This window comes from Vigna umbellata, chromosome 11 (genome assembly GCF_029865625.1).
Source record: "Vigna umbellata cultivar VRB3 chromosome 11, Vumbellata_1.0, whole genome shotgun sequence".
Classification (NCBI taxonomy): Eukaryota; Viridiplantae; Streptophyta; class Magnoliopsida; order Fabales; family Fabaceae; genus Vigna; species Vigna umbellata.
This window is the reverse complement of record NC_142175.1, coordinates 27,469,498-27,484,990: the sequence shown is the minus strand read 5'-3', so window position 1 is coordinate 27,484,990 and position 15,493 is coordinate 27,469,498. Positions and strand designations below refer to the sequence as shown.

The window sequence follows — 15,493 nt, the reverse complement described above, 5'->3', positions numbered from 1 at the left end:
AACTAATATGATATTTAGACACCACAATATACTAATCTTTTTTATTCCCAAAAGTTCATGATTCTCAAAAACTAAAATAAAACTAGAAAGTAGGCTCATTAATTTTTTTTTGTTAAAATAAAGATTCTATTTGTGATTTAAATTTTTTATTTTATTTCATTATTTTGTTTGAAATGGGAGCTTTTGGCGCGCCTATAAGACGAGGGAATTAAGATCACAAAACCGTTGTGTTTCAGTTCAGAGTTGAGAGTGGGTTGTTCCCCGCTTCAGCTTTATAATTTCAGATTGAAAAAGAAGAAGCTATATCAGAGTCCTGAAGCAGCATGCGAAAGCGCCTCCAAAACGCTACTTCTTCAGCCGGCGAGATGCAGCCGGAAAAGCGGATCCGCCGGAGCAAAACCATTTGCTCTTGCAACTCTCCCCGTCCTCCGTTTCTCTCTGCTCATTCCACTTTCTCCTGGTTCTCTCTCTATATTTCTGAAAATTCAATTGCGAAATGATTTAAATTTCAATCACTCAGCTTGTATACATGAATTTGTTTTTTATTAAGCTCATTTCTAGCTTACTATGCAAGTATTCGTTTGTTAGCCATGAACTTGAACTCGATTCGGTTTTTTCATTTAGATCTGGTTTTTGAACGGTGCTGCTGATAAATGCTTGCTTGTTCTGAGACTAGTTTCCTTTTTTTTAATCGACCAAACGAGACTCGTAAAATAACTGTAGTGTGATCTATTAATTTGTACGGATCTCCGTGTTTGTTTGTTTATTATTATTATTAGTTTAGCAAGATGAATTTGAATGCGATGTTACAGAGTTTTTGAATATGGATGAACTTCGAATATATACATAATCGCGTTCTGAATCATGTTTAATGACTTTTTTTTTTGCATAAGAGGAAACTAGTAAGCTTCATCGGTTGGTAATTTGTGATTTCAATAATTTACTTCATCGTCGAGATCCCAGTTCCATGAGTTTCTAAGCTCTACATACATAAAATTGAGACGTTCATTTTTTATTTAAAAATTTTAAACAGCTTAGTCTCTCTTCGGACTCTGTTTTACCTTCTGAAGTGTATTTGGTTTCTATGAACTTCTTAATAGAAAAGGTTAAAACTATTAACAATATGAGATCCTCGTTTTCTATGGCTCTAACTAATACAGATTAATGGATGCCTCTCTGTTTTTTCCTTCCAATTTCTAATTTGAAAATGCTGAAAAGTTGAAAAGTGTAGTTAACTGTAGATTCTATATGCATGTAGGAAAGCTTAATTCTTAAGGGAAATTTAGAATCTATGTTTTCATTTCTAGTGCTTTGGTTAGTTAAGGTTTTTATTCTTGTCTGAACACCTTATAATTTGTGAACGCTGGACGAGAAGGTTCGAAGAGGACATTTGGACAGAGATTGCTAAATTTCTGGATGGAAAATCTCTGGTAATGCTGGCAGCCACAAGCCGATGGTTCCAGCGTGTTATTATGGAGGACGGTATATGGAGGTTCGTGTGCCTGCGTGATCTTCAGGTTCCACCTCCGGAACGCGTGACATTCAGGTGGTGCAAGCTGTACACGTCAGCATTTGGTAAGATTTCTCCATTCTTCTTCAATGTTCAATCAATCCAGTGGTAGCATTGTTAGAATAAATTCGATTTTAAAATAAAATTTCAGATGGAAGCCACTCCTACATGTTCCGTCAACAAGAGAAACACATAGGTGAGTTGGTTCTTTGGTAACCACACTTGGCAGTCCTAATTTTCTGTTTTACATCCTTTAAACAATGAAATTAGAGGCTTGAATTTTCTTAACTGGATGGTAAACTCTCCTTCATAAAAGTAAAACCAAAAGACACATAATGGGTTTGGCTAGTATTTAGTCTTTTCTTTGAAAAGTAATTGTTTGCAATGATTTAATAAAGATAAGAGGTATAATAAAAATATATAATACAGTAATTTTTATAAAATTTAAAATATTAATTACCTTTCTTAATTTGTTTAAAACAATTACAGGCGTTAATTGAAATTAAAAAAGTTATTGTTTAAGTGAAGTAAGCATGTTTCTCTAATTATATACATTTTTTTAAACTTTCCAGTGTTTTAAATATAAAAAATTAACAAACATGTTAATTAAATTTTGGTATTTTCTATTTTTAAATTAAGGTATTGACACTGTATAGTGAGACTTTATTTTAGTTATATTAGCCCGTGAAACTATGGAAAAACTAGCACTGTTAATTCAATGAAAATGAATTTACTCTAAAGATCATTTATTCATATTAGATGTAAAAAACACCAATTATTTTTATATTAATTTCAATTTTGACAAAAGTCTAATTAATCCTTAAATATAATTGAGTTTATGGAATTTATACTAACTTTTAGTATCAACATAAATATTAACCTCATTCTATTCTTAATAAATGTTAGAGTAATTTATTTTTACAATAATTTCCAACACAAGATAGATCAGGAAGTATGGAAAAAGTATAAAGTAAGAATAAAAATAATATTATTTAAATTTTAATAGATGTTATGTAATTATAATTGTTGTCAAAAGTTGTAAAATTGTGAACGGCTGACCTCATCAAAACCTGTGGGTAAATAAGGCAAAGTTGATATTCCACTTGGAAGCATATCTAAACCAATCCAAATTATCTATTCTAATTTCTATCTATCTCTCTCCTTATATATTAAATTTATTTATAAAATTATATTATTTAAATTTTTTATGAATTTGTATTGTTATTAAGCATTTATATCACTTATTTTATTTATAATAATACTTTTGAAATTTTAATTGTAAAATTTCATTAACTGTTATTTTATATATTCGTATGTGTTAGTAGTAATAATTTGAAATTTATGATTAATCTGTAAAATTATATTATATATATACTATTTTTTTTATAATAGATAGAGTCAATGACCAACCATTTGATTATTTGCCAGTTTTCACAAGACTAAGTTGACCATTGGTTTATCTATCTCATGATATTCTATTTCTTTTAAACGTCTTCTTGAATTTCTTTTAGTGAATCAATTAATATCAACAAAGCAGAAAAATCTGTGAATGCAGTTTCTTGAAGTGATCCGAGACCATTAACGACTTCTGGCACATACTCTTGGTCCTCCGTGTTTCTGATTGTTATGCTATAATGCGATTTCTTAGTGTATTGTATAATTTTCTAGAATTTACCCAATCCCTGACTGAGTCTTTCTTAGAGTGCACATGTTTTAGGACTAAAGCGTAGTCCAGTTAACAGAAGATGTGTTACAGGCGCAATATGTGCAGCATTAATGTCTTAGATTTAGAAAATTATCAATGTTGTAACTTATTATTCATATCATCATGTACCATCAGATTGGATGCGTATCGGTGCCTTTTCTTTTGATTCTTCTGTAGCCGTCCTGGCAGAGAGACTGAGTTTTCCGGGGAAGATACGGGAAGGAGAAAGCATTGAAAAGTTGTTGCTGTCTCAAGGTTGTTGCGTGCTAGACAATGTTAAATCAGGAGTCTGGATAGCTGGTAACTTCCAAGTTAACTTTTACACTTGGATTGTGAGATTATACTTGAAATGAATATGTCAACATATTATCTCAGTTGTGTTTAATTAATTTCATTTGTTTATTGTGGTTAAATTTTCAGACCTACAGCTAGTAAGATGCCCGGTTTGTGACCTCAATACGTGCGACGGTAATTTGAATACAATCCGAAGAGCCCTGCATATCCCTAATCCCTTTGTACTGCCATTGCCTTCTAATTTGGACAAGACAAATAATGCTCCCGTGAATTTACATCACTGATCACTGTGTTGTACAGCAAGGATTTGCCATTAAGAGAAGCTAGATTAAACTTAAATTGATAACTTTCTCCCACTTATATAGGAACAATGCAGACGCTAGATGCAAGGCACATAGAACTATTCCTCTGTGAAGGCTACCGAAGTGGGAGCTGGGATTACCAGCTTGTAGGATCTCATGATATAAAAAAACGAGCAGATGGGGCTGCTGGCTCCATTTTTGACATCAAACACCTGGGGGATTCATCAACGTCGGGTAAATCTTGATACTTCGGTCGGCTTACTCAGTAACCCTGTCAATTTTCTTGACAATAAACCTTGGTCTATTGTCAGTGTAAAAAGAGATCACCTTCTGTTTGTCACAATAGATCCAGAAACATTTAAAATTTTGTTGAGTAGTTTTAGTTACAGATAATCCACAAACGAACTTCAATAATAATATCATCATGCCTCAGAATGATTCGGGGTTTAGGTTATGAGCGTTTCTGTAAATTATGTCACACTAACACATTAAACAATCTGTTTTTATTTCCTCATTAAATGGCAGCGGTGTTTGATTACAAGTCTTGGATTGGAAGAGCAAATGACTGGCAACCCAAGGCCATGATCGCTTTTCATGCCGTAGCTGTGAATACTAATTTACAAGAAAATGAAGGTAAAAAGCTTTTTCTTGACAGCTTTGTGCATCAATTACCTGAAAAATATGGGCAAAATTAAATCCCATATTTCCTTTCAAGAATTTCCTTGCTAATTTCACCGGTCTAGTAACTCATTTTCACGTCTTTGCTTTGCTTACAGTCTTCTCTTGTTTTTTTTCGATACACGCAGGTCTTCATGTGAAATACCATGCTATGAGGGAAGGGACGGACGGAGAAGTTGTTTCTATTAGAATCTCTCAACAGCTCCTGTGATTCATCTCCAACCTGTCTTTGAGAGGGGCAGGGATTGGGTAGTTATTTTCTAGCTTTTAAAATGTCTTCTAGGCATTATTATACAAGTCTACACTCAAGGACCCGAAAACAATTATTCTATAATCCATTAATTTTCCACATGTAGCTCTGGTTTAAGCATTGAAAGATAATGACAAATAATATTTCCGAATGGAAAGTTGCAAATTAGTGATGACCAAACATTATTTTGTATGGAAGTATAGAAAGTATTCTCTAGATCTTCATCCATCTGCTTCCATGAAATAGAATGATTTGTGCAGTGTACACTGGAAACAAACTAACGAAATTCGAATAACTTAATGATCATTGGTGAGGAACTGAGGATTTTAAATATCCTCCCCCACAATGGCTAATGTGACAAGTACAGGAATTATATTATAATGTTCTCGAGTCATACCTTCTTTATATCTGTTAATTTATTACACTATATCAATATATAATGTAAAATGATTTTCAAATGTTGCTTTTAAATTTGTATAGACTATTAAAATACGGTTTCTTCTTCTTATAACCTGGTCCGTTCCCTTCCTACTGCAGACTTTTACATCTGAAAAATAATGGGCATCTTGGAAGTCCTTTTTCTTTTTGTGGTTTCCTTCATCTTTTCTGTCATATATGCCTCAAGTGATTGCCAATTTTCTTTTTGTGGCAGCAATAACATCATTATTCGTTTCCCCTTTCAACGAGAAGATGAGCAAAATCCTTATTGTGGGTATCCTGGTTTCAATTTAATTTGCACGAATAATAGCAAAGCACTGCTAAAACTTCCTCACTCTGGAGTGTTCTACGTGCGCAACATTAACTACCTCGCACAAAAGATACAAGTCTACGACCCTGATGATTGCCTCCCCAAACGTCTTCTGAGCCTCAATGTCTCAGGCTCTCCTTTTATTCACACTTTTACTCGTAACTACACCTTCTTAAGCTGCACATTTCAGAACGAAGGATCACAGTTCATTCCCATTGACTGCCTCAGTAATTCCACGCATTTTGTATCAGCTGTCCCTTCACTGAATTTGCCCAATCCATTACCTGCATCTTGCTACGTTATTAGCAGTCTTTTTGTCCCAGTTGCAGGGCAAGAGCAGCAGTATGATGGTAATTTCAAAGGTGAGTTTAGTCAAGATCTTGTATTGACATGGGATACACCTGACTGCAGATATTGTGAATCACAAGAACAATTGTGTGGGTTTGATCGAAACAACAACAATCAACTCTTCTGTTTCTCTTACCAAACAGGTAAATATCTTCTATATGGATTTATATCTAAATGACCTAATATTACAAAGAACTAAGAGAAATAACTTGAGTGGTATCATCACCGGAGCTCTATCTATCGCAGTTGGTCACATGATGTGAAGTTACTGGGAAAAAAAATATTGGTCAATGGTTTTACGTGGTATTCACGATATGTGCGTAATTTTGTTTTGTTTACCTTTTATGGAGTTGACTTCATTATTTGATCTGCATGCTGGCATTAAATTAAAACCAATACAAATAATGCTTTTTTTTAGAGAAATGCAAGGCAAGTGTAATGCGCACATCTGTATGGTATATGTCAATCTTTTTTTTTTCAATTATCACTGGGTACTCATTAGATTTCAGAGTAAAATAAAAACAACTCCATTTTAATTGTTTCACGACACTTCTTGAGTTAGATTTGTTCACGATATATATATATATATATATATATATATATATATATATATATACACGTACATTTTTACTTGAACTTCAACCATACACCAAATAACTGAAACATTAGTTTTGGGTGACTAAAAATGTATTTCACATTAATCCGTGAATTCTTAAAACCCAATTCAACGTTAATACAGTAAGTTCGCTTAAAATTTAGTTTACCTTTGATTACTAGCTTAACAAATGTTTCCTATTTGTGTTTGAACACATTATTCAAAAATTTATATAATCTGGGAAATATTTTATTTCTTATTTTAGTAACTATAATGATGTTGCCCATTTTCTTTGTTGTTTTTAATTTTGAAAAAAATGTATTAATCGTTTTTTACATATATCTAAATTAATAAATCAAGTCAAATAGAATAATATTTCAATTCTTTTAGAAATATAAATAAAATATTTCCTTGACTGGAGCTGTGAAATTAATTTACATTTGACATATATACATGCTAGATTGGTGGTGGCTATTCTAAGAATTTGCTTTCCTTGTTCTTCAACTGAACGTGAACTTATTTATATAAAAACACCATAACCTTGGTCAGTAGAAGTCGTAAATATACATACATACATATATTCTATGCTAATTGACTATATAAAGTGCTATAGTGATACGTCAATCCATCAACCAAATACACCCTCTGACTTAGAGATAACTTGACTGAATCAGAAACAATACATGTAAATTTCTAGGATCTGGTACTGAGTTTTAACAGTCTAAAGAATAATGTCAATTTAGTTACCTAAATCTGTAGGGTTCAAATTGAATAGTGTTTTGTTCTAGGTTATAATATCAAGGCTATTGCTTCCTGCATCCTATCACATTTCTACCAGCACCCTATCACTTATGGAATCTATTTTTCTGAACACAAACAATTCTGGAATTTATTTATTTTTTGTGAAAGCAATCACCCCTTTCTATTATGAAAAGGATTTTCCGGAAGTTTTTTGATGGGGTGGAGTAAGAAATTTGATTGGGTGTAAGAAGCAACAGCCTAATATCTAAAGCCAGATTAAAGTCAGCCCAACTCTTAGAACAAAGATGTCTCTATTAATCGATTTGCTGTTACTGATGACATTTCCTAATAAACAAGGTTCCTCTGCAGTCCCATTTTCAGATACCATTCTAAAAAAGACAACCTTATATATAGTGTTTTCTTTCTGGCTCAATGTTCAGGTCCATCACAACAAGGAATCCAAATTTTCAGAATCATCACATTGTGCATTGCTGGACCGGCAGTAATCTTTGCAATTGTGATGGCATGTTGCGTGTGCTACAAGGACAGACTAGCCAACATTCGTAACATTGCTATTGCAAGGTCTGCACCAGCCACAGTATTACCAGCACCACAGATTGTTACAACGGGTTTGGATGAGTCCACCATTGAGTCCTATGAGAAGGTAGTGCTTGGAGAGAGTAGAAGAGTCCCTGGACCCAACGGTGGTTGCTGTTGGATATGCTTATCAGAGTACAACAGCAAAGAGACAATACGATGCATTCCTGAATGCGAACACTGCTTCCATGCAGATTGCATAGACGAGTGGCTTCGCATCAATAACACATGCCCAGTTTGTCGTAACACTCCCTCTCCTTCCCCTCTTCATGTTACCTCCATTAACCCCTAAATCATCATCAAGGATTTTCTTTCGCAGATTAATTACATTCTTAGCCACACCAATGTTATAGCAACACTATCATATATGTATACACTGGTAATTTGTGAGAATTTAAAATACAGTAATAATTTTTCTGAAAAGCATAACTCACCAGGGAAATTGCCTCATCATCGCAAACTACGTAGTAGACTTGGTTAGAGGCAGGTTGGAATGTAGGAGCTTGGTTTACAATTATATATATATATTAAAGAAAAAAATAAAATAGTTACTTTCAAGATCTAAAACTTCAACTTTCAATGGTCTTCTGTACAAGTGAGTAATCTACTATTTGGTACAAAGAGCAAGAGATACCATCTAGTAAGAAAGAACAATGTAACAAAAGTTTAACTTTTTCCGTAACAAAATTCTTGGTGTATATTCTCATGTTACAATCATGTTAATTTGATGCTAGAACATCACCTAGAAACATGACACAGGATAGGACGCACTGCAGCTTTGAAGTCATCATAAAACCTCTGCTCAGAAAATCTCCTTGCCCTTCTCCTTGCAGCTGCAGCCACCTTAAGTCTCTCTGTCTCCGACATTGTTACTGTCCTCACAATGGCGTCTGCATATTCTTCAACAGTGCAGGCAAGAAATCCTGTTTGCTGTCCATCTTCATCTAGCACAATGTCCATTTTTGGGCCAGCAGAATTATGAGCTGACAAGCAAATATTGCAAGAATAATTAATGCATGCAAGAGTTGCTAATATAGACAAAAAAAATAGATGCATTTACAAAAATGTGCAATTGCACATAAGCCTACCAATTGGGATAGCACCGGCAGCCATGTATTCTACAACACTAATGCCAAAATGCTCATCTGTCATCGAATGAATCCCAGCAACAGCACCCCCTAAAAGTCCAACCAAATCTCTGTAGGTTGAAGCAAGCATCATATGTATTAGTAGGAGTACAGCATTTACAGTTTAGGTTCTGAAATTACAAATATAATCTAAACAATTGATAGACAACTAAGAAAATGAATTCATGTGATAAAAATGATAAACTCATTTCAGTGAAAGAATTGTTAGTCATTAATCCAGAGTTCTTGGCTAATTCACAAGCCAATTACCGATCCATGCAACCGACCTCTAAAGGTTGTTTCCAAGCAACATAACATGCATCTCAACCCAGTTCAAAGGCTCACTAACACCGATGCACAAAGGATTATTTTCCAAACTGCTTATTTTGTACAAAAACAACTGAAATCTCTTACAAGGAAAGTATTTGCAGCCCTATCAACGCCATTCACCGATCCAAAAAAAATAAAAAAGAAAAAAAATCAACCTGGCCATTGATCTTGATGATTGAAAGAATGCACTTTAAAGGAGCCACATCTAATCATCAGAAGTTCAAGAGAAGTACCAAAATTATGAATGCTTTAGTTAATAAAAAAGAATATATGCTGCGTTTGACTTTGACACAACACATCGGATTGATTGATAAAGTTAATTCCAAGTTTCAAATCTTCTACAATATGAAGCATGATGTCAATTGTTAAAACATAAAGTTTTGCACTTTGCAAGAAAAGGGTAAAGGCTTACCAAGTGTAACATCATGGTAGTTAAAAAACAAAAAATAAATTACACTAACCATCCATGAGGGTTTGTAAAACTCAAAAAAACTTGACAAGTATATCTCGTAAGAATAATATAATCTAAGAGACAGAATTAATCCACTAAAATTGTGCAATACCCTACCAAAATAGTTCTATACAGAGACTTATCCATCCTAGTTCAAAAATTTAGATTAAGGATTCTAACTTGATTTTAGAAATTAAAATATTGATCACATCCCAACTCCTCTCCAAAATAACTGACAAAACAATAGCCATGATGCATAAGTAAGGCTGGTTTTTATATCGCTAAAATGTAGATGAACAAATATGGCAGATAACATGGTTAAAGACAATATTATTTCTAAGAACGTTGACAAAATATGCTAAACCACCCTTAGACCAAACTTTCTGTTTTTCAAGTAATTGATCTTCTATTTCCTTGGCTTGAATGCAATATCTCTACTTCCTCAGCATTCACCCCAACTTATTGGATTTTTCTCCAGACAAAGCTCTATAAAAAAGTTAACTTTTATAGAGCTTTTGTAGCAGCTAATTAGAGAAACTTTTACTTTCAAGGAGAAAAGACGGTTCAAAAAGCTGTGACCATTCATGGATTGCTGTAATGTTCAAGAAGGAATTGGGAAACTGTGACATGTCCTTACTCTTTATTATAAATACCACAGCCTTGTAAATTCAAGAAATAGGGGTAGCTAGTGCTGTGGTTTAGGAGTTTTCATTATGGATTTAAAATACGCGTTTGGTTAATCAAAGCGGTTAAGGAACCTGAGCATTGGCTACTAATTAAGTTTTGAAACTTTAAATATCAGCCTGAAATTGGGATTTAGGAAAAGAAAAACCAAGGGCAATCAAGACCTCCAGTCTCCCATTGTCAGAATTTGCACTGAACGCTAGCTGGACTGATAACTACCATATACCATCAACTAAAGAATAAAAGGTATGCATTGTACAAAATATAACCTTTTAAAATAGTTTATACTGCTGAGAAAATGTTTCTTATGATCATCAGAAGGAGGGAGGAAAGACTGAAAATCCACTGGGACTAACCTGTATGTCACATTCTTGTGAAATTCCACTTGTTCACTAATATTCAGCTCAATTGCTTTCTTTTTTAACATTTGAAGTCTGTCATCATCTGACTTATTTCTACAGCTACCTACAATTTGGAACTTAGGTTTTGGTAAGGTAGGATCTAATCTCTTAATGGCAGCTGAAAAAGCCTCAAGTTGGAGAGTGTGTGCCTACATATTAATGAAAAAAAATGTCAAATTGGTTTAACCAACAAAGGCTCAAACGAGCCACATAAAAGGTTGTACCTTTTGTTCACAAGATTGATAGGAATGTGCCCACCTTCTCCGGTCGAAATTGTGCAACAGATATTATTACTGGAATTTTTGTTGATCGTTCCAAGGGAAGTACCTGTTTATATTGGTTACCTGTTAGAATTCACTGGTCATAACCAAACTATGTAAACAAAAAAAAAAAAAAAACAAACAAACACACATAGAATTATCATATTGAGACTTCACTTCTCAAGTTTTAAACATTTGGTAAACATACTACACCGGGAGGAAACATAGAAGAAACAGACCGTAAGATACTTCAATGCCACAAAGTAACAAGCAATATGGGAAAGCTATCCACCCAACCGAAAGAAAAATGTAAAACATTAACCATACAATATAATAACGTTTCTAGGACTATAAATAACAAATTGCAAACCTGGAGTCCTGAAGTATCACAAGGAGGATATACTCGCTTAATACGATCTGGAATTTTCCAAAGACTTTCAATATGGGATTTGGTCCAAGATGAATTGACCATAGCCAGGTGTGCACATGATCCTACAATCCCGTACAAGCAGCTGAAGAATGTATAATAGACTATTTTGCATCTTGAAAGCCAAACACTGCAACAAAAAGAAAATAACTGTTAAATTCCTTAAAGCATGGAAGAGACAAAATAGTGTTAATTTAGTGCAAATTACCGCATGGAAGTGTGTATGCACTGAAGGGTAAGGAGACACATGCAAAAGGTGAACATTCACATGAAAAAACTTCAACTTTTCCAATTTCTACAACAAAATACTTTTAAAAAGATTGATTATCTTCTACTCTTACGCTCAAAACAATTGAATAGGGTATAATATTCAAATCTAAGTAATATTGAAACTATAGAATTGATACCATTTAACAAGTGAGGAAAATTTCCGAAACATGACTAGTCTATAAGAGGCAACAATAAGTACAAATCCCATAGTTAGAAGAAATCAAACCTTTTGGTAATTAAGGCATCATTATTATACACCAGGCTGCGATCACGAACACGAGATAGCATGTCTGAACTGATAGTGGGATAATGTGTATAGCAAATAACTTTACATCCAAACAACCGGGCAAGTGGATATGTAAAAGCATATCCACTTGTGTCAAAGTAATATAAAGGAGTAAACTTGCACAAAGCCTCCCAAGCAAGATACATAGAACCCAGACTTTGACCAATCATTGTAAAATGCGGATAAGTGGTTTCTTCGATCCACTTTCTCTTGTACAAATGAACCACCTGAAAATCAGGACAACAAGACAGATAGGTTTAAGCTTTTAAACAAATCAAGTATATTCTTGGACAATTGGTGCCAAAATAAATGCTTCTTTCATTAAAACAATATTTTCTTACTTTATATAATCAGCACACTATCTTATTCCATGGCTAAATCATCCCTCATCCCCTCCTTCCTATTGTCAACTCAACCTGCTAAGCAAGCAATACCATGTTTTACTGCCTTTCTCTGGCTCACTTCCACCTAAAAATTAGATCCATTGATCCTAATCTACTCATTCTTTAGCAGAAAACAAAATAAATTTAATTCATGAGTTATGAGAGCACTAATAACCGAACCCATAATAGGAGTAATTAACAGATAAACAACATCCACGAGTTGACTAATATTCTAGCATACACTAAAAACACTTATGAACCCAGAAAAGCATTCTATGATATTCTATTCTCTCATCATTACTACAATTGAAAAACCTACTTCAAATAATACAAAGCCACGATGAAAGCGAAAGATTAAAAGAAAAAAACCCCACAATCCAAAAACAGAAAAGAAGAAGAACCCAGATAGAGAATAAGAAAAGAATGTACCTTTGGAGGAGAGAGGAGCGTGACCCCAAAGCGATCTAGGGCTCGAGCCATCAGCGACTGAGGGGTGGCATCATGATCTCCGGTGTAGATACAGCAGTCAAGGTCAGGGATCTCCTCTTGGATGCCTCTGACGGCGCACCAGAGCACCCTCTCCCCGCCACCGCCGTCGTTAGTGTACGGATGGAAGAATCCGACGGCTCTGTTCCTCCGCCGCCTGCCGTTGACTGGAGCAATGCAGAATCCAAAAAGTATGACCGTGATGAGCGCAACGATTATCATCGTTAACATCAAATCGCTGAGTTACAGTGGCAGATGTTTAAGGCTTCTTCATAATTGTTCAACAAATTGGATGAGTAATTCAATTTTTTCTTTCCTCTTCTATGGTTTAGACAATAGAAAGAAAAGTAAATTCTTTTCCCGCGATCCAATAAAAGATATTCATTTTAGCTCTTTTATATGATTTAAAAATAAAAAATAACTTTTAATTATGTTATTCAGAACTTAAAATTAATTTTTAATTTCACAATTTGAAAATAATTTTTTTAGATAATTTTCAGATAAATCAACTAAAATAAAAAAATGATTAATTTCTAATTTTTTGAATACCACAATCTAAAAACCGAATACTAAATCGGGTACTTATTCAAATATTTTTTGTAACATAAAATCAAAAGTCTTCATTTTTTAAAATGAATACTAAATAGAAATTCCGAGACGAGCATTTAAGTTTATTTATTATTATTATTATTATTATTATTATTAATTATAATAATTATTATTATGATTATAATGATTATTATTATTGTTATTATTATTATTATCATCATTATTATTATCATTATTATTATTATTATTATTATTATTATTATTGTAAGGACATGAAATCTTAGGACAGTTGGGCCTTATGTTGAGGCAGCCAGACCCATAAGGTTAAGAGCACTAAGATCTTAGGAGGGACTTTTCAAAAATGTGAGTTCCTTGTTTCAGCTTTTTCACTCTCTTTCTAAAACTCAGACTCATATTTCTCTCTGCCTTCTCTCTACCATTCTCTCATATTCTCTCGTTGCATGTTGGTTTAGGTGCTGCCCAAACATCCGCGATAGAGAGCTCCATTTCTACCGAATGTTTTCTTCATTCCGACTTGTAAGTCGTTTTCCTTTCTCCTCCACTGTTTTTGGAACCCAGGGCATGCTACTTTACTAATTGCATGCAGCTGGTAGCTTGTCCTTTTGTTTTCTCTATTAATCCCAGCTCTAAGAGCGGTTTCCATCACATTTTTTGTGGTTGTAGGACACTGTTTAAGTCCTTGCTGTGAGGTAAGGTTAGAGCATTCTAGAAAATTGTACCAAGGTAGGGGAGCTTTCTCATTTACTTGTATGAGAGACGGAATTTACAATAGTGAATATTACTTCAAATTTTAGTTGGTTTACATAAAAGATTAAAAAATTATACTAAATTCATTATTATCGAATTGGAATTGTTTAAGGACTATTTCAAGGTTTATATAATTTTTTTACGTGAATTATGTTATATATTAAAATTCTTAATGTTTAATATATTAATTGATTTTCATATTTGAAACATGACAGATTTTATCTATTGATGCAAAATTTTTAAACTTTTTCGTTTGTAACATCCTAAGTTTTTTTTAACATCCAAGTTTTTAGGAGCGTTATACAATGAGCACAGTAATTTTCAATAAAAAAAAATTAACAAATAACAACTTTTATTATCTGTTTTACACTTGACAAATACATAAACAAGTGAGAAATGTAAAACATAGAAGAAAAATGCATAAAACAAAAACACAGTGCAGCTGAAGAAGAAAAAGAAAAGGAAGCTCATCGAAACTGGAAAAGAAACTCGTTTATTTCTTCTTCTGATTCTGGATGGGAAGAGGTTGTCTCCGTTCAGATACTGGATTTAAATTTTCTCCGTTCTGATTCTGGGTTTAAATCAATATATAATAATAATAATATTAACCATAATAATATTAATAATAATAATAATAATAATAATAATAATAATAACCATAATAATAACCATAATAATAATAACAATAATAATAACAATAATAATATTAACCATAATAATAATAATAATAATAATAATAATATAATAATAATAATAATCATACTAATAATAATCATAATAATAATAATAATCATAATAATAATAATAATAATAATAATATTTGAGATTGAAAAGAAATAATTCTTTAAGGCTTGATTGATCCCTCTCATAATCTTCTATTTATAAAAATAAATTGATACAAGAATACATGATAATTAGGATAACCTTAAACACAATATAATTATGATAGAGTAACCTAGACACAATATAATCATGATAAATAGGGTAACCTAGACATAAAAAACCATGATAAATAGGATAATCCTAAACCTAATATAATCATGATAAATAGGGTAAATATTCTAACATTCCTCCTCAAGCTAAGGATACAAATTGTATGTGTCATGCTTGCAATAAATAAACTCAGTCCAACAAAATCAACTTGTCTAAAATGTCGAGGCAATAGACGTGGTAATTCTGGCTTCGAATAAGATGTACATATGCTTTAGACCATCAAGAGAGAATGTCTATAAACCAAATTGGACTCACAAACCAGCATAACCAAAGAGACTCCTCATAAGCTTATGGAGAATAATATTGGACA

The 15,493-nt window shown here is 33.0% G+C and overlaps 3 protein-coding genes across 3 annotated transcripts; 2 read left to right on the top strand and 1 right to left on the bottom strand.

Annotated features, from left to right (window-relative positions):
* Nucleotides 1-242: 242 nt before the first annotated feature.
* Nucleotides 243-4,909, top strand: LOC148191398 (putative F-box protein At3g61730). Its single transcript, XM_088102579.1, has 8 exons — nt 243-460; nt 1,376-1,575; nt 1,662-1,706; nt 3,351-3,515; nt 3,636-3,683; nt 3,875-4,045; nt 4,337-4,444; nt 4,618-4,909. The coding sequence occupies exons 1-8, from the start codon at nt 324-326 to the stop codon at nt 4,698-4,700; spliced, it is 957 nt and encodes a 318-aa protein (XP_087958705.1). The 5' UTR covers nt 243-323; the 3' UTR covers nt 4,701-4,909.
* Nucleotides 4,910-5,294: 385 nt separating this feature from the next.
* LOC148191397 (putative RING-H2 finger protein ATL21A) lies at nt 5,295-8,506 on the top strand. The gene is made up of 2 exons (XM_088102211.1): nt 5,295-5,978; nt 7,612-8,506. Exons 1-2 carry the CDS (start codon nt 5,297-5,299, stop codon nt 8,058-8,060), a joined length of 1,131 nt encoding a protein of 376 aa, XP_087958337.1. The 5' UTR covers nt 5,295-5,296; the 3' UTR covers nt 8,061-8,506.
* On the bottom strand, nt 8,296-13,232 carry LOC148191396 (GDP-Man:Man(3)GlcNAc(2)-PP-Dol alpha-1,2-mannosyltransferase-like). Its single transcript, XM_088102210.1, has 7 exons — nt 12,817-13,232; nt 11,945-12,231; nt 11,392-11,578; nt 11,020-11,088; nt 10,717-10,910; nt 8,857-8,966; nt 8,296-8,751 (listed from the first exon to the last, which is right to left on the bottom strand). Exons 1-7 carry the CDS (start codon nt 13,102-13,104, stop codon nt 8,507-8,509), a joined length of 1,380 nt encoding a protein of 459 aa, XP_087958336.1. The 5' UTR covers nt 13,105-13,232; the 3' UTR covers nt 8,296-8,506.
* Nucleotides 13,233-15,493: the final 2,261 nt, after the last annotated feature.